The sequence below is a fragment of the Bombina bombina genome, chromosome 7 (assembly GCF_027579735.1).
Source record: "Bombina bombina isolate aBomBom1 chromosome 7, aBomBom1.pri, whole genome shotgun sequence".
NCBI classification, from domain to species: Eukaryota; Metazoa; Chordata; class Amphibia; order Anura; family Bombinatoridae; genus Bombina; species Bombina bombina.
The window spans coordinates 428014823-428035628 of NC_069505.1; the positions used below are offsets into that span (position 1 = coordinate 428014823).

The following is a 20806-nucleotide window of genomic DNA, read 5'->3' on the forward strand; positions in this document are numbered from 1 at the left end:
TTACAGGGATAATAATATAATATAAGGAGAGGCTGTACCTAATACAGAGGGATGTAATGTTTACAGGGATAATAATATAATATAAGGAGAGGCTGCACCTAATACAGAGGGATGTAATGTTTACAGGGATAATAATATAATATAAGGAGAGGCTGCACCTAATACAGAGGGATGTAATGTATACAGAGATAATAATATAATATAAGGAGAGGCTGCACCTAATACAGAGGGATGTAATGTATACAGGGATAATAATATAATATAAGGAGAGGCTGCACCTAATACAGAGGGATGTAATGTATACAGAGATAATAATATAATATAAGGAGAGGCTGCACCTAATACAGAGGGATGTAATGTATACAGGGATAATAATATAATAAAAGGAGAGGCTGCACCTAATACAGAGGGATGTAATGTATACAGGGATAATAATATAATATAAGGAGAGGCTGCACCTAATACAGAGGGATGTAATGTATATAGGGATAATAATATAATATAAGGAGAGGCTGCACCTAATACAGAGGGATGTAATGTATACAGGGATAATAATATAATATAAGGAGAGGCTGCACCTAATACAGAGGGATGTATACAGGGATAATAATATAATATAAGGAGAGGCTGCACCTAATACAGAGGGATGTAATGTATACAGGGATAATAATATAATATAAGGAGAGGCTGCACCTAATACAGAGGGATGTAATGTATACAGGGATAATAATATAATATAAGGAGAGGCTGCACCTAATACAGAGGGATGTAATGTATACAGGGGATAATAATATAATATAAGGAGAGGCTGCACCTAATACAGAGGGATGTAATGTATACAGGGATAATAATGTAACATAAGGAGAGGCTGCACCTAATACAGAGGGATGTAATGTATACAGGGGATAACAATATAATATAAGGAGAGGCTGCACCTAATACAGAGGGATGTAATGTATACAGGGATAATAATATAATATAAGGAGAGGCTGCACCTAATACAGAGGGATGTAATGTATACAGGGATAATAATATAATATAAGGAGAGACTGCACCTAATACAGAGTGATGTAATGTATACAGGGATAATAATATAATATAAGGAGAGGCTGCACCTAATACAGAGGGATGTAATGTATACAGGGATAATAATATAATATAAGGAGAGGCTGCACCTAATACAGAGGGATGTAATGTATACAGGGATAATAATATAATATAAGGAGAGGCTGCACCTAATACAGAGGGATGTAATGTATACAGAGATAATAATATAATATAAGGAGAGGCTGCACCTAATACAGAGGGATGTAATGTATACAGGGGATAATAATATAATATAAGGAGAGGCTGCACCTAATACAGAGGGATGTAATGTATACAGGGATAATAATATAATATAAGGAGAGGCTGCACCTAATACAGAGGGATGTAATGTATACAGGGGATAATAATATAATATAAGGAGAGGCTGCACCTAATACAGAGGGATGTAATGTATACAGGGATAATAATATAATATAAGGAGAGGCTGCACCTAATACAGAGGGATGTAATGTATACAGGGATAATAATATTATATAAGGAGAGGCTGCACCTAATACAGAGGGATGTAATGTATACAGGGATAATAATATAATATAAGGAGAGGCTGCACCTAATACAGAGGGATGTAATGTATACAGGGATAATAATATAATATAACGAGAGGCTGCACCTAATACAGAGGGATGTAATGTATACAGGGATAATAATATAATATAAGGAGAGGCTGCACCTAATACAGAGGGATGTAATGTATACAGGGATAATATTATAATATAAGGAGAGGCTGCACCTAATACAGAGGGATGTAATGTATACAGGGATAATATTATAATATAAGGAGAGGTTGCACCTAATACAGAGGGATGTAATGTATACAGGGATAATAATATAATATAAGGAGAGGCTGCACCTAATACAGAGGGATGTAATGTATACAGGGATAATAATATAATATAAGGAGAAGCTGCACCTAATACAGAGGGATGTAATGTATACAGGGATAATAATATAATATAAGGAGAGGCTGCACCTAATACAGAGGAATGTAATGTATACAGGGATAATAATATAATATAAGGAGAGGCTGCAGCTAATACAGAGGGGTGTAATGTATACAGGGATAATAATATAATATAAGGAGAGGCTGCACCTAATACAGAGGGATGTAATGTATACAGGGATAATAATATAATATAAGTAGAGGCTGCACCTAATACAGAGGGATGTAATGTATACAGAGATAATAATATAATATAAGGAGAGGCTGCACCTAATACAGAGGGATGTAATGTATACAGGGATAATAATATAATATAAGGAGAGGCTGCACCTAATACAGAGGGATGTATACAGGGATAATAATATAATATAAGGAGAGGCTGCACCTAATACAGAGGGATGTAACGTATACAGGGGATAATAATATAATATAAGGAGAGGCTACACCTAATATAGAGGGATGTAATGTATACAGGGATAATAATATAATATAAGGAGAGGCTGCACCTAATACAGAGGGATGTAATGTACACAGGGATAATAATATAATATAAGGTGAGGCTGCACCTAATACAGAGGGATGTAATGTATACAGGGATAATAATGTAATATATGGAGAGGCTGCACCTAATACAGAGGGATGTAATGTATACAGAGATAATAATATAATATATGGAGAGGCTGCATCTAATACAGAGGGATGTAATGTATACAGGGATAATAATATAATATAAGGAGAGGCCGCACCTAATACAGAGGGATGTAATGTATACAGGGATAATAATATAATATAAGGAGAGGCTGCACCTAATACAGAAGGATGTAATGTATACAGGGATAATAATGTAATATAAGGAGAGGCTGCACCTAATACAGAGGGATGTAATGTATACAGGGATAATAATATAATATAAGGAGAGGCTACACCTAATACAGAGGGATGTAATGTATACACAGATAATAATGTAATATAAGGAGAGGCTACACCTAATACAGAGGGATGTAATGTATACAGGGATAATAATATAATATAAGGAAAGGCTACACCTAATACAGAGGGATGTAATGTATACACAGATAATAATGTAATATAAGGAGAGGCTGCACCTAATACAGAGGGATGTAATGTATACACAGATAATAATGTAATATAAGGAGAGGCTACACCTAATACAGAGAGATGTAATGTATACAGGGATAATAATGTAATATAAGGAGAGGCTGCACCTAATACAGAGGGATGTAATGTATACAGGGATAATAATGTAATATAAGGAGAGGCTGCACCTAATACAGAGGGATGTAATGTATACAGGGATAATAATGTAATATAAGGAGAGGCTGCACCTTATACAGAGGGATGTAATGTATACAGGGGATAATAATGTAATATAAGGAGAGGCTGCACCTTATACAGAGGGATGTAATGTATACAGGGGATAATAATGTAATATAAGGAGAGGCTGCACCTAATACAGAGGGATGTAATGTATACAGGGATAATAATATAATATAAGGAGAGGCTGCAACTAATACAGAGGGATGTAATTTATACAGAGATAATAATATAATATAAGGAGAGGCTGCACCTAATACAGAGGGATGTAATGTGTACAGGGATAATAATATAATATAAGGAGAGGATGCACCTAATACACAGGGATGTAATGTATACAGGGATAATAATATAATATAAGGAGAGGCTGCACCTAATACAGAGGGATGTAATGTATACAGGGATAATAATATAATATAAGGAGAGGCTGCACCTAATACAGAGGGATGTAATGTATACAGGGATAATAATATAATATAAGGAGAGGCTGCACCTAATACAGAGGGATGTAATGTATACAGGGATAATAATATAATATAAGGAGAGGCTGCACCTAATACAGAGGGATGTAATGTATACAGGGATAATAATATAATATAAGGAGAGGCTGCACCTAATACAGAGGGATGTAATGTATACAGGGGATAATAATATAATATAAGGAGAGGCTGCACATAATACAGAGGGATGTAATGTATACAGGGATAATAATATAATATAAGGAGAGGCTGCACCTAATACAGAGGGATGTAATGTATACAGGGGATAATAATGTAATATAAGTAGAGGCTGCACCTAATACAGAGGGATGTAATATATACAGGGGATAATAATGTAATATAAGTAGAGGCTGCACCTAATACAGAGGGATGTAATGTATACAGGGGATAATAATATAATATAAGGAGAGGCTGCACCTAATACAGAGGGATGTAATGTATACAGGGATAATAATATAATATAAGGAGAGGCTGCACCTAATACAGAGGGATGTAATGTATACAGGGGATAATAATATAATATAAGGAGAGGCTGCACCTAATACAGAGGGATGTAATGTATACAGGGGATAATAATGTAATATAAGTTGAGGCTACACCTAATACAGAGGGATGTAATGTATACAGGGATAATAATATAATATAAGGAGAGGCTGCACCTAATACAGAGGGATGTAATGTATACAGGGATAATAATGTAATATAAGGAGAGGTTGCACCTAATACAGAGGGATGTAATGTATACAGGAATAATAATGTAATATAAAGAGAGGCTGCACCTAATACAGAGGGATGTAATGTATACAGGGGATAATAATATAATATAAGGAGAGGCTGCACCTAATACAGAGGGATGTAAAGTATACAGGGATAATAATATAATATAAGGAGAGACTGTACCTAATATAGAGGGATGTAATGTATACAGAGATAATAATATAATATAAGGAGAGGCTACACCTAATACAGAGGGATGTAATGTATACAGGGATAATAATATAATATAAGGAGAGGCTGCACCTAATACAGAGGGATGTAATGTATACAGGAATAATAATGTAATATAAAGAGAGGCTGCACCTAATACAGAGGGATGTAATGTATACAGGGGATAATAATATAATATAAGGAGAGGCTGCACCTAATACAGAGGGATGTAATGTATACAGGGATAATAATATAATATAAGGAGAGACTGTACCTAATATAGAGGGATGTAATGTATACAGAGATAATAATATAATATAAGGAGAGGCTGCACCTAATACAGAGGGATGTAATGTATACAGAGATAATAATATAATATAAGGAGAGTCTGCACCTAATACACATGGATGTAATGTATACAGGGATAATAATGTAATATAAGGAGAGGTTGCACCTAATACAGAGGGATGTAATGTATACAGGGATAATAATATAATATAAGGAGAGTCTGCACCTAATACACAGGGATGTAATGTATACAGGGATAATATAATACAATATAAGGAGAAGTTGCACCTAATACAGAGGGATTTTAAGGTATAAAAGGGATACTATAAGTAAGGCTGCACCTAATACAGAGGCTTTTACCATACACATGACACTCACGTTTGGGTAATTTGAGTAATTGTATTAGTTATTGCTATAGTAACAGAATACACTGTTTATTTTTTACTTGTGAGTAAATGAGTCAGAGGGAAACAGTATCTGCTACAAACAGAGCAGCTGTGTATAATCATAGCACTGATCTCTTGCTATCTCATCCTGTGCTTTGGCTGTAGGTTTGGACGTCACTCGTACGATGACCTTTCTATCCTGGCGCCCCTCCAGCAGTGCTGCAGGTCAGTCTCGTGAGATAATCCTTCCGCTAGCAGAACCCTGGGACGTCTTGTAACAGAATATAATCCTCTAATCCAGAGCCCTGTAAGGCCAGCAAGCAACACAATTAGCTAGGGCATGCGAGGCCTTGCAAGTGATATAACCAATAGGAGCTGTGAGACATGCGAGGCCTTGCAAGTGATATAACCAATAGGAGCTGTGAGACACGCGAGGCCTTGCAAGGGATATAACCAATAGGAGCTGTGAGACACGCGAGGCCTTGCAAGTGATATAACCAATAGGAGCTGTGAGACATGCAAGGCCTTGCAAGGGATATAACCAATAGGAGCTGTGAGACACGCGAGGCCTTGCAAGTGATATAACCAATAGGAGCTGTGAGACAGGCGAGGCCTTGCATGTGATATAACCAATAGGAGCTGTGAGACACGCGAGGTCTTGCAAGTGATATAACCAATAGGAGCTGTGAGACAGGGGAGGCCATGTATGTGATATAACCAATAGGAGCTGTGAGACACGCGAGGCCTTGTATGTGATATAACCAATAGGAGCTGTGAGACAGGCGAGGCCTTGTATGTGATATAACCAATAGGAGCTGTGAGACAGACGAGGCCTTGTATGTGATATAACCAATAGGAGCTGTGAGACAGACGAGGCCTTGTATGTGATATAACCAATAGGAGCTGTGAGACAGGCGAGGCCTTGTATGTGATATAACCAATAGGAGGCCTTGCATGTGATATAACCAATAGGAGCTGTGAGACAGGCGAGGCCTTGCATGTGATATAACCAATAGGAGCTGTGAGACAGGCGAGGCCTTGCAAGTGATATAACCAATAGGAGCTGTGAGACAGGCGAGGCCTTGCAAGTGATATAACCAATAGGAGCTGTGAGACAGGCGAGGCCTTGCATGTGATATAACCAATAGGAGCTGTGAGACATGCGAGGCCTTGCATGTGATATAACCAATAGGAGCTGTGAGACAGGCGAGGCCTTGCATGTAATATAACCAATAGGAGCTGTGAGACACGCGAGGCCTTGCAAGTGATATAACCAATAGGAGCTGTGAGACACGCGAGGTCTTGCAAGTGATATAACCAATAGGAGCTGTGAGACAGGCGAGGCCTTGTATGTGATATAACCAATAGGAGCTGTGAGACAGACGAGGCCTTGTATGTGATATAACCAATAGGAGCTGTGAGACAGACGAGGCCTTGTATGTGATATAACCAATAGGAGCTGTGAGACAGGCGAGGCCTTGTATGTGATATAACCAATAGGAGCTGTGAGACAGACGAGGCCTTGTATGTGATATAACCAATAGGAGCTGTGAGACAGACGAGGCCTTGTATGTGATATAACCAATAGGAGCTGTGAGACAGACGAGGCCTTGTATGTGATATAACCAATAGGAGCTGTGAGACAGGCGAGGCCTTGTATGTGATATAACCAATAGGAGCTGTGAGACAGGCGAGGCCTTGTATGTGATATAACCAATAGGAGCTTTGAGACAGACGAGGCCTTGTATGTGATATAACCAATAGGAGCTGTGAGACAGACGAGGCCTTGTATGTGATATAACCAATAGGAGCTGTGAGACAGGCGAGGCCTTGTATGTGATATAACCAATAGGAGGCCTTGCATGTGATATAACCAATAGGAGCTGTGAGACAGGCGAGGCCTTGCATGTGATATAACCAATAGGAGCTGTGAGACAGGCGAGGCCTTGCAAGTGATATAACCAATTGGAGCTGTGAGACAGACGAGGCCTTGTATGTGATATAACCAATAGGAGCTGTGAGACAGACGAGGCCTTGTATGTGATATAACCAATAGGAGCTGTGAGACAGGCGAGGCCTTGTATGTGATATAACCAATAGGAGGCCTTGCATGTGATATAACCAATAGGAGCTGTGAGACAGGCGAGGCCTTGCATGTGATATAACCAATAGGAGCTGTGAGACAGGCGAGGCCTTGCATGTGATATAACCAATAGGAGCTGTGAGACACGCGAGGCCTTGCAAGTGATATAACCAATAGGAGCTGTGAGATATGTGAGGCCTTGCAAGTGATATAACCAATAGGAGCTGTGAGACACGCAAGGCCTTGCATGTAATATAACCAATAGGAGCTGTGAGACACGCGAGGCCTTGCAAGTGATATAACCAATAGGAGCTGTGAGACACGTGAGGCCTTGCAAGTGATATAACCAATAGGAGCTGTGAGACAGGGGAGGCCTTGTATGTGATATAACCAATAGGAGCTGTGAGACACGCGAGGCCTTGCATGTGATATAACCAATAGGTGCTGTGAGACAGACGAGGCCTTGTATGTGATATAACCAATAGGAGCTGTGAGACACGTGAGGCCTTGCATGTGATATAACCAATAGGTGCTGTGAGACAGACGAGGCCTTGTATGTGATATAACAAATAGGAGCTGTGAGACAGGCGAGGCCTTGTATGTGATATAACCAATAGGAGGCCTTGCATGTGATATAACCAATAGGAGCTGTGAGACAGGCGAGGCCTTGCATGTGATATAACCAATAGGAGCTGTGAGACAGGCGAAGCCTTGCATGTGATATAACCAATAGGTGCTGTGAGACACGCGAGGCCTTGCAAGTGATATAACCAATAGGAGCTGTGAGACAGACGAGGCCTTGTATGTGATATAACCAATAGGAGCTGTGAGGCATGCGAGGCCTTGCAAGGGACATAACCAATAGGAGCTGTGAGACAGACGAGGCCTTGTATGTGATATAACCAATAGGAGCTGTGAGACACGCGAGGCCTTGCAAGGGATATAACCAATAGGAGCTGTGAGACACGTGAGGCCTTGCATGTAATATAACCAATAGGTGCTGTGAGACAGACGAGGCCTTGCAAGTGATATAACCAATAGGAGCTGTGAGACAGGCGAGGCCTTGCATGTGATATAACCAATAGGAGCTGTGAGACACGTGAGGCCTTGCAAGGGATATAACCAATAGGAGCTGTGAGACACGTGAGGCCTTGCATGTAATATAACCAATAGGTGCTGTGAGACAGACGAGGCCTTGTATGTGATATAACCAATAGGAGGCCTTGCATGTGATATAACCAATAGGAGCTGTGAGACAGGCGAGGCCTTGCATGTGATATAACCAATAGGAGCTGTGAGACAGGCGAAGCCTTGCATGTGATATAACCAATAGGTGCTGTGAGACACGCGAGGCCTTGCAAGTGATATAACCAATAGGAGCTGTGAGACAGACGAGGCCTTGTATGTGATATAACCAATAGGAGCTGTGAGGCATGCGAGGCCTTGCAAGGGACATAACCAATAGGAGCTGTGAGACAGACGAGGCCTTGTATGTGATATAACCAATAGGAGCTGTGAGACACGCGAGGCCTTGCAAGGGATATAACCAATAGGAGCTGTGAGACACGTGAGGCCTTGCATGTAATATAACCAATAGGTGCTGTGAGACAGACGAGGCCTTGCAAGTGATATAACCAATAGGAGCTGTGAGACAGGCGAGGCCTTGCATGTGATATAACCAATAGGAGCTGTGAGACACGTGAGGCCTTGCAAGGGATATAACCAATAGGAGCTGTGAGACACGTGAGGCCTTGCATGTAATATAACCAATAGGTGCTGTGAGACAGACGAGGCCTTGTATGTGATATAACCAATAGGAGGCCTTGCATGTGATATAACCAATAGGAGCTGTGAGACAGGTGAGGCCTTGCAAGTGATATAACCAATAGGTGCTGTGAGACAGACGAGGCCTTGTATGTGATATAACCAATAGGAGCTGTGAGACAGGTGAGGCCTTGCATGTGATATAACCAATAGGAGCTGTGAGACACGTGAGGCCTTGCAAGGGATATAACCAATAGGAGCTGTGAGACAGGCGAGGCCTTGCATGTGATATAACCAATAGGTGCTGTGAGACACGTGAGGCCTTGCAAGTGATATAACCAATAGGAGCTGTGAGACACGCGAGGCCTTGCATGTGATATAACCAATATGAGCTGTGAGACAGGCGAGGCCTTGCATGTGATATAACCAATAGGAGCTGTGAGACAGGCGAGGCCTTGCATGTGATATAACCAATAGGAGCTGTGAGACACGTGAGGCCTTGCAAGGGATATAACCAATAGGAGCTGTGAGACACGTGAGGCCTTGCATGTAATATAACCAATAGGTGCTGTGAGACAGACAAGGCCTTGTATGTGATATAACCAATAGGAGCTGTGAGACAGGTGAGGCCTTGCAAGTGATATAACCAATAGGAGCTGTGAGACAGGCGAGGCCTTGCAAGTGATATAACCAATAGGAGCTGTGAGACAGGCGAGGCCTTGCAAGTGATATAACCAATAGGAGCTGTGAGACATGTGAGGCCTTGCATGTGATATAACCAATAGGAGCTGTGAGACAGGCGAAGCCTTGCATGTGATATAACCAATAGGAGCTGTGAGACACGTGAGGCCTTGCAAGGGATATAATTAATCGGAGCTGTGAGACAGGCGAGGCCTTGCATGTGATATAACCAATAGGAGCTGTGAGACAGGCGAGGCCTTGCAAGTGATATAACCAATAGGAGCTGTGAGACTGGTGAGGCCTTGCAAGTGATATAACCAATAGGAGCTGTGAGACAGGTGAGGCCTTGCAAGTGATATAACCAATAGGAGCTGTGAGACAGGCGAGGCCTTGCAAGTGATATAACCAATAGGAGCTGTGAGACAGGCGAGGCCTTGCAAGTGATATAACCAATAGGAGCTGTGAGACAGGCGAGGCCTTGCAAGTGATATAACCAATAGGAGCTGTGAGACAGACGAGGCCTTGCAAGTGATATAACCAATAGGAGCTGTGAGACACGTGAGGCCTTGCAAGTGATATAACCAATAGGAGCTGTGAGACACGTGAGGCCTTGCATGTAATATAACCAATAGGTGCTGTGAGACAAACGAGGCCTTGTATGTGATATAACCAATAGGAGCTGTGAGACAGGTGAGGCCTTGCAAGTGATATAACCAATAGGAGCTGTGAGACAGGTGAGGCCTTGCATGTGATATAACCAATAGGAGCTGTGAGACAGGCGAAGCCTTGCAAGTGATATACCCGATAGGTGCTGTGAGACAGGCAAAGCCTTGCATGTGATATAACCAATAGGAGCTGTGAGACACGCGAGGCCTTGCAAGGGATATAATTAATCGGAGCTGTGAGACACGCAAGGCCTTGCAAGGGATATAACCAATAGGAGCTGTGAGACACGTGAGTCCTTGCAAGGGATATAATTAATCGGAGCTGTGAGACACGCGAGGCCTTGCAAGGGATATAATTAATCGGAGCTGTGAGACACGCGAGGCCTTGCAAGGGATATAACCAATAGGAGCTGTGAGACACGTGAGTCCTTGCAAGGGATATAATTAATCGGAGCTGTGAGACACGCAAGGCCTTGCATGTGATATAACCAATAGGAGCTGTGAGACAGGCGAAGCCTTGCAAGTGATATACCCGATAGGTGCTGTGAGACAGGCAAAGCCTTGCATGTGATATAACCAATAGGAGCTGTGAGACACGCGAGGCCTTGCAAGGGATATAATTAATCGGAGCTGTGAGACACGCGAGGCCTTGCAAGGGATATAACCAATAGGAGCTGTGAGACACGTGAGTCCTTGCAAGGGATATAATTAATCGGAGCTGTGAGACACGCAAGGCCTTGCATGTGATATAACCAATAGGAGCTGTGAGACAGGCGAAGCCTTGCAAGTGATATACCCGATAGGTGCTGTGAGACAGGCAAAGCCTTGCATGTGATATAACCAATAGGAGCTGTGAGACACGCGAGGCCTTGCATGTGATATAACCAATAGGTGCTGTGAGACAGGCGAAGCCTTGCATGTGATATAACCAATAGGAGCTGTGAGACACACAAGGCCTTGCAAGTGATATAACCAATAGGTGCTGTGAGACAGGCGAAGCCTTGCATGTGATATAACCAATAGGAGCTGTGAGACACGCAAGGCCTTGCATGTGATATAACCAATAGGAGCTGTGAGACAGACGAGGCCTTGCAAGTGATATAACCAATAGGAGCTGTGAGACAGGCGAGGCCTTGCAAGTGATATAACCAATAGGAGCTGTGAGACAGGCGAGGCCTTGCAAGTGATATAACCAATAGGAGCTGTGAGACAGGCGAGGCCTTGCAAGTGAAATAACCAATAGGAGCTGTGAGATATGTGAGGCCTTGCAAGTGATATAACCAATAGGAGCTGTGAGACACGTGAGGCCATGCATGTGATATAACCAATAGGAGCTGTGAGACACGCGAGGCCTTGCAAGTGATATAACCAATAGGAGCTGTGAGACAGGGGAGGCCTTGCAAGTGATATAACCAATAGGAGCTGTGAGACAGGCGAGGCCTTGTATGTGATATAACCAATAGGAGCTGTGAGACACGCAAGGCCTTGCAAGGGATATAACCAATAGGAGCTGTGAGACACGTGAGGCCTTGCAAGGGATATAACCAATAGGAGCTGTGAGACACGTGAGGCCTTGCAAGGGATATAACCAATCGGAGCTGTGAGACAGGCGAGGCCTTGTATGTGATATAACCAATAGGAGCTGTGAGACAGGCAAGGCCTTGTATGTGATATAACCAATAGGAGCTGTGAGACAGGCGAGGCCTTGCAAGTGATATAACCAATAGGAGCTGTGAGACAGGCGAAGCCTTGCAAGTGATATAACCAATAGGAGCTGTGAGATATGTGAGGCCTTGCATGTGATATAACCAATAGGAGCTGTGAGACAGGCGAGGCCTTGCAAGTGATATAAGCAATAGGAGCTGTGAGACACGTGAGGCCTTGCAAGTGATATAACCAATAGGAGCTGTGAGACACGCGAGGCCTTGCATGTAATATAACCAATAGGAGCTGTGAGACAGGCGAGGCCTTGCAAGTGATATAACCAATAGGAGCTGTGAGATATGTGAGGCCTTGCAAGTGATATAACCAATAGGAGCTGTGAGACACGTGAGGCCTTGCATGTGATATAACCAATAGGAGCTGTGAGACACGCGAGGCCTTGCAACTGATATAACCAATAGGAGCTGTGAGACAGGGGAGGCCTTGCAAGTGATATAACCAATAGGAGCTGTGAGACAGGCGAGGCCTTGCATGTGATATAACCAATAGGAGCTGTGAGACACGCGAGGCCTTGCATGTGATATAACCAATAGGAGCTGTGAGACACGCGAGGCCTTGCAAGGGATATAACCAATAGGAGCTGTGAGACACGTGAGGCCTTGCAAGGGATATAACCAATCGGAGCTGTGAGACACGCAAGGCCTTGTATGTGATATAACCAATAGGAGCTGTGAGACAGGCGAGGCCTTGCAAGTGATATAACCAATAGGAGCTGTGAGACAGGCGAAGCCTTGCAAGTGATATAACCAATAGGAGCTGTGAAATATGTGAGGCCTTGCATGTGATATAACCAATAGGAGCTGTGAGACAGGCGAGGCCTTGCAAGTGATATAACCAATAGGAGCTGTGAGACACGTGAGGCCTTGCAAGTGATATAACCAATAGGAGCTGTGAGACACGCGAGGCCTTGCATGTAATATAACCAATAGGAGCTGTGAGACAGGCGAGGCCTTGCAAGTGATATAACCAATAGGAGCTGTGAGATATGTGAGGCCTTGCAAGTGATATAACCAATAGGAGCTGTGAGACACGTGAGGCCTTGCATGTGATATAACCAATAGGAGCTGTGAGACACGCGAGGCCTTGCAAGTGATATAACCAATAGGAGCTGTGAGACAGGGGAGGCCTTGCAAGTGATATAACCAATAGGAGCTGTGAGACAGGCGAGGCCTTGTATGTGATATAACCAATAGGAGCTGTGAGACACGCGAGGCCTTGCAAGGGATATAACCAATAGGAGCTGTGAGACACGTGAGGCCTTGCAAGGGATATAACCAATAGGAGCTGTGAGACACGTGAGGCCTTGCAAGGGATATAACCAATCGGAGCTGTGAGACACGCAAGGCCTTGTATGTGATATAACCAATAGGAGCTGTGAGACAGGCGAGGCCTTGCAAGTGATATAACCAATAGGAGCTGTGAGACAGGCGAAGCCTTGCATGTGATATAACCAATAGGAGCTGTGAGATATGTGAGGCCTTGCAAGTGATATAACCAATAGGAGCTGTGAGACAGGCGAAGCCTTGCAAGTGATATAACCGATAGGTGCTGTGAGACAGGCGAAGCCTTGCAAGTGATATAACCAATAGGTGCTGTGAGACAGACGAGGCCTTGCAAGGGATATAACCAATAGGAGCTGTGAGACAGGCGAGGCCTTGCAAGTGATATAACCAATAGGTGCTGTGAGACAGGCGAGGCCTTGCAAGGGATATAACCAATAGGAGCTGTGAGACAGGCGAGGCCTTGCAAGTGATATAACCAATAGGAGCTGTGAGACACGCGAGGCCTTGCAAGGGATATAACCAATAGGAGCTGTGAGACAGGCGAAGCCTTGCAAGTGATATAACCAATAGGTGCTGTGAGACACGCGAGGCCTTGCAAGGGATATAACCAATAGGAGCTGTGAGACAGGCGAGGCCTTGCAAGTGATATAACCAATAGGTGCTGTGAGACACGCGAGGCCTTGCATGTGATATAACCAATAGGAGCTGTGAGACACGTGAGGTCTTGCAAGGGATATAACCAATAGGAGCTGTGAGACAGGCGAGGCCTTGCAAGTGATATAACCAATAGGAGCTGTGAGACACGCGAGGCCTTGCAAGTCATATAACCAATAGGTGCTGTGAGACACGCGAGGCCTTGCATGTGATATAACCAATAGGAGCTGTGAGACACGCGAGGCCTTGCATGTGATATAACCAATAGGAGCTGTGAGACACGCGAGGCCTTGCATGTGATATAACCAAAAGGAGCTGTGAGACAGGCGAGGCCTTGCATGTGATATAACCAATAGGAGCTGTGAGACAGGCGAGGCCTTGCATGTGATATAACCAATAGGAGCTGTGAGACACGCGAGGCCTTGCAAGTGATATAACCAATAGGAGCTGTGAGACACGTGAGGCCTTGCATGTGATATAACCAATAGGAGCTGTGAGACACGTGAGGCCTTGCATGTGATATAACCAATAGGAGCTGTGAGACAGATGAGGCCTTGCAAGTGATATAACCAATAGGAGCTGTGAGGCATGTGAGACCTTGTATGTGATATAACCAATAGGAGCTGTGAGACACGCGGGGCCTTGTATGTGTTATGTTAGGTGCAAGTATTTGATATCCTTAACTGCAGGACCACTCAGTCTCACACCAAACCTTTAGGTTCATTAGATGTAATCAAGAACCTAGTTTTTGCTCATAGATCTGAGGGTCACTGCTGCATGGATGCAGAGTGAAAGAAATGAGATTTAAAGATATATTATCCCGATTGCAATAGCAGTTTGCAATATGCAGATAATTATACAGAGAGGAGGAAATGAGATTTAAAGGTATATTATCCCGATTGCAATAGCAGTTTGCAATATGCAGATAATTATAGAGATAGTAGATAAAGGAAAGGTAAATATAGATTAGTGTTAGTATGTGAATGTCAGCCTCAAATAACACAGGTTGCAACCAGGAGGTGTTTCTATATAAATTAAGCAGGAGAGCTCTATAACGGTTATATTGTTTTTAGTTAACAGGCAATCCTTAGTTAGTCTATAACGTTGTTAGTATTCATGTAAACAGCAGGCAGTCCTTCACAATCAACAGTATGATATTTGATAAGGCACATAGAATATTAAAGCACAGTTCGTCAAGCTGAATCGATAGATATTACAAGCAATCAGATTGTTAAAGGTAGCTGAATTTGCATAAGCGTCACACTGTATAACATGCAAGAAAGTCCTTTAAAGTAGTAAGTGAATTAAGGTATATACGTTACCACCTTCAGAGAGTAAGAAATAGTAACGGTTACCGCAGCTTCAAGGTGAGTTACTATTAAGCACAGGAGTTGGTTGTTTGCAGCCAGAGTGAGAGAGAGCTCCTGAGACTTACGGTGACGTCAGACGCCGATACACGGCTTCAATGTATAAGCCGGGAGAACAGATTTAACAAGTGTAAGATACTTTGAGGATTCCGGTCAAAATAAGGAAACCTGAAATATGACGATCCAAAGTTGAAAAGCACACAGCAATTGTAGTTACTAATAGTAAATTCCTTGGTTAGGAATATCAGCAAGGTGTCTTCGTTGTTGCTCAGCTTATAGCTAAGTGAATACAAATTACCAAGCATAGGTAGACTGGAGGAGGGGCCTTATATAGGAATGTGAATACCTGAACATCCTGATTTAAAGAGACAGGAACATAACAGTATGTGATATAACCAATAGGAGCTGTGAGAAACGCGAGGCCTTGCAAGTGATATAACCAATAGGAGCTGTGAGACACGCGAGGCCTTGCATGTGATATAACCAATAGGAGCTGTGAGACACGCGAGGCCTTGCAAGTGATATAACCAATAGGAGCTGTGAGACACGCGAGGCCTTGCAAGTGATATAACTAATAGGTGCTGTGAGACAGGGGAGGCCTTGCAAGTGATATAACCAATAGGAGCTGTGAGACAGGCGAGGCCTTGCAAGTGATATAACCAATAGGAGCTGTGAGACAGACGAGGCCTTGCAAGTGATATAACCAATAGGAGCTGTGAGACACGCGAGGCCTTGCAAGTGATATAACCAATAGGAGCTGTGAGACACGCGAGGCCTTGCAAGTGATATAACCAATAGGTGCTGTGAGACACGCGAGGCCTTGCAAGTGATATAACCAATAGGAGCTGTGAGACAGGCGAGGCCTTGCATGTGATATAACCAATAGGAGCTGTGAGACAGGTGAGGCCTTGCAAGTGATATAACCAATAGGAGCTGTGAGACAGACGAGGCCTTGCAAGTGATATAACCAATAGGAGCTGTGAGACAGGCGAGGCCTTGCAAGTGATATAACCAATAGGAGCTGTGAGACAGGCGAGGCCTTGCAAGTGATATAACCAATAGGAGCTGTGAGACAGGCGAGGCCTTGCAAGTGATATAACCAATAGGAGCTGTGAGACACGCGAGGCCTTGCAAGTGATATAACCAATAGGAGCTGTGAGACACGCGAGGCCTTGCAAGTCATATAACCAATAGGAGCTGTGAGACAGACGAGGCCTTGCAAGTGATATAACCAATAGGAGCTGTGAGACACGCGAGGCCTTGCAAGTGATATAACCAATAGGAGCTGTGAGACACGTGAGGCCTTGCATGTGATATAACCAATAGGAGCTGTGAGACAGACGAGGCCTTGTATGTGATATAACCAATAGGAGCTGTGAGACACGCAAGGCCTTGCATGTGATATAACCAATAGGAGCTGTGAGACAGACGAGGCCTTTTATGTGATATAACCAATAGGAGCTGTGAGACACGCGAGGCCTTGCAAGTGATATAACCAATAGGAGCTGTGAGACACGCAAGGCCTTGCAAGTCATATAACCAATAGGAGCTGTGAGACAGACGAGGCCTTGCAAGTGATATAACCAATAGGAGCTGTGAGACACGCGAGGCCTTGCAAGTGATATAACCAATAGGAGCTGTGAGACACGTGAGGCCTTGCAAGTGATATAACCAATAGGTGCTGTGAGACAGACGAGGCCTTGTATGTGATATAACCAATAGGAGCTGTGAGACACGCGAGGCCTTGCATGTGATATAACCAATAGGAGCTGTGAGACAGACGAGGCCTTGTATGTGATATAACCAATAGGAGCTGTGAGACAGACGAGGCCTTGCAAGTGATATAACCAATAGGTGCTGTGAGACACGCGAGGCCTTGCAAGTGATATAACCAATAGGTGCTGTGAGACACGCGAGGCCTTGCAAGTGATATAACCAATAGGAGCTGTGAGACAGGCGAGGCCTTGCATGTGATATAACCAATAGGAGCTGTGAGACAGGTGAGGCCTTGCAAGTGATATAACCAATAGGAGCTGTGAGACAGACGAGGCCTTGCAAGTGATATAACCAATAGGAGCTGTGAGACAGGCGAGGCCTTGCAAGTGATATAACCAATAGGAGCTGTGAGACAGGCGAGGCCTTGCAAGTGATATAACCAATAGGAGCTGTGAGACAGGCGAGGCCTTGCAAGTGATATAACCAATAGGAGCTGTGAGACACGCGAGGCCTTGCAAGTGATATAACCAATAGGAGCTGTGAGACACGCGAGGCCTTGCAAGTCATATAACCAATAGGAGCTGTGAGACAGACGAGGCCTTGCAAGTGATATAACCAATAGGAGCTGTGAGACACGCGAGGCCTTGCAAGTGATATAACCAATAGGAGCTGTGAGACACGTGAGGCCTTGCATGTGATATAACCAATAGGAGCTGTGAGACAGACGAGGCCTTGTATGTGATATAACCAATAGGAGCTGTGAGACACGCAAGGCCTTGCATGTGATATAACCAATAGGAGCTGTGAGACAGACGAGGCCTTGTATGTGATATAACCAATAGGAGCTGTGAGACACGCGAGGCCTTGCAAGTGATATAACCAATAGGAGCTGTGAGACAGACGAGGCCTTGCAAGTGATATAACCAATAGGAGCTGTGAGACACGTGAGGCCTTGCAAGTGATATAACCAATAGGAGCTGTGAGACAGGCGAGGCCTTGCAAGTGATATAACCAATAGGAGCTGTGAGACAGGCGAGGCCTTGCAAGTGATATAACCAATAGGAGCTGTGAGACACGCGAGGCCTTGCAAGGGATATAACCAATAGGAGCTGTGAGACACGCGAGGCCTTGCAAGTGATATAACCAATAGGAGCTGTGAGACAGACGAGGCCTTGCAAGTGATATAACCAATAGGAGCTGTGAGACACGTGAGGCCTTGCATGTGATATAACCAATAGGTGCTGTGAGAGACGCGAGGCCTTGCATTTGATATAACCAATAGGAGCTGTGAGACACGCGAGGCCTTGCATGTGATATAACCAATAGGAGCTGTGAGACAGGCGAGGCCTTGCAAGTGATATAACCAATAGGAGCTGTGAGACAGGCGAGGCCTTGCAAGTGATATAACCAATAGGAGCTGTGAGACACGCGAGGCCTTGCATGTGATATAACCAATAGGAGCTGTGAGACAGGCGAGGCCTTGCATGTGATATAACCAATTGGAGCTGTGCGCTGGCTGAGAGACACGTAAGGCCTTGCAAGTGTTATTAAAGGAATAGTCTAGTTAAAATTAAACTTTCATGATTCAGACAGAAAGTTGCTTAAAATTTATGCTCTATCTGAATCATGAAAGTTTAATTTTGACTTGACTATTCCTTTAAGAAGGATACTCTATTTGAGGGTTAGCACTAGATATTCTCCATATTTACGAGTTTTCCTCTTCCCTGCCCTTTAGGATAAAGAAGTCTACCTTACAACGCCTGCAGCTGCTCTCCACTGATCCCTACCGTCTGAGTGATGTAATGCGAGAGTCTCTGTCCTCCGACGCACTCTCCCCCATCTTATCCGAGCCTCACCTGACCGCACTGGACCGCAGGCTTGCCACCACACTAGATGTAGTCAGGCAGTGCCTTAAGAAAGACGGGTACCAGCAGGTGGTATATAATGACCTGACCAATGTCCAGAATACATAGTACAGGAAATCCAGCCAATGCCATCATTGTGCCATTTACCCCATCTATTGGCCTCAGCCAAGGAAATCTGGGCCCATAAATAAACACTTTATCACCAAAGGTTACCGCTGCCATTTCAGTTGCTATTTGGTTTGTTAGATGTTTATTTTTATTAAACCAAAAGAAATTGACTATGAAACTCACTATAATTATGTTCTATGGTTTCTAATTTTAGTTTTCCTTTCAGTGTTCGTGTGAAGGTTGGATCACATTTATATCGGGAGAATGATGTGATGAGTCTATAATAAACCAGAGAGCAGCACAGCAGTGTTAATTTTAACGGCAAATTTCTATTTCGATTTAGTCTTTTGACTAAAATGCCATTTTAGTTTTAGTCGTATTTTAGTCATCTGAATTGTTTTAGTTTTAGTCTAGTTTTAGTCGACTAAAATCCAAGGGGTTTAGATAACGTGTAATGCATTATTTAAGCATTTCTCTATCATTTGCAAACTGATTATATACTCCAGGAGTAAACACAACACCTTTTATTATTTATGGTATTAAGGTTTAAACATGCAATACAGACACAGATTTAGCCGTTGTGATACATAACATCTTTAGTAATCTTAAAATTAAATAAAACCAAGTTTCATAAACAAACAGAAGTGCAACTTTAAAATATAAAAAAAACCTGTAAACTGTATTGGCTGTATTGCACATATTACCCAATATAAAAACTTTAACAGTTCTCTGTTAATAATTAAAACAAGTATCAAGTAACTTAACACAACAAAACGTTTCTGCAGCTAGCACAGGCACAGCATAACTTAAACCCATACTCGTGGGTTATGCTTATTTCTATAGGAAGAATCAATTGATTGTTCACAGATTCAAAAAAATTTCAGCAAGATATTAGCACTGCTCTAGAACTTCCAAACTCATTATATACTCCTGGAGTAAAGGTTTATTAACCTGTTTTTATTTATGGTATTAAGGTTTAAACATGCAATACAGATTTAACAGATTTAACTGTTGTGGTATATAACGTCTTTATTTATCTTAAAATTGAATAAAATTAAGTTACGTAAATTTGACAAAAGAGCAGTAATTAGATATGGATTGATTATAACACCTTGCATAAAATGTTTTTGTCAGCAAATTTTGACTAAAATGCCATTTTAGTTTTAGTCGTATTTTAGTCATCAGAATTTCTTTCGTTTTATACTCATTTTAGTCGACAAAATGAACACTGCAGCACAGTAAATCTATTAGTACAACACATACTGTATAGATACTGAGCACACAGTAGCTGGTCTCATCATTAGCAAACCCCCTTTAATGCCGGTAATTCTGGGTTTGCCAGAGAGGCCAGGGGCGAGCACAATGCAGAAATTGCCAACCCACCAGCTTCACATTTCAGAAGATTAAAAACCTGA

General features: G+C 42.9%; 1 protein-coding gene across 1 annotated transcript in view; it reads left to right on the plus strand.

Annotated features, from left to right (window-relative positions):
• LOC128666610 (extracellular serine/threonine protein kinase FAM20C) overlaps window positions 1-19569 on the plus strand; it is a 217547-nt gene extending 197978 nt beyond the window's left edge. Inside the window, exons 9-10 of the mRNA XM_053721308.1 lie at window positions 5649-5708; window positions 19154-19569. Coding sequence (XP_053577283.1) covers window positions 5649-5708; window positions 19154-19391 — 298 coding nt within the window. The 3' untranslated portion in view covers window positions 19392-19569. The remainder of the gene's footprint in view (window positions 1-5648; window positions 5709-19153) is intronic.
• Window positions 19570-20806: the final 1237 nt, after the last annotated feature.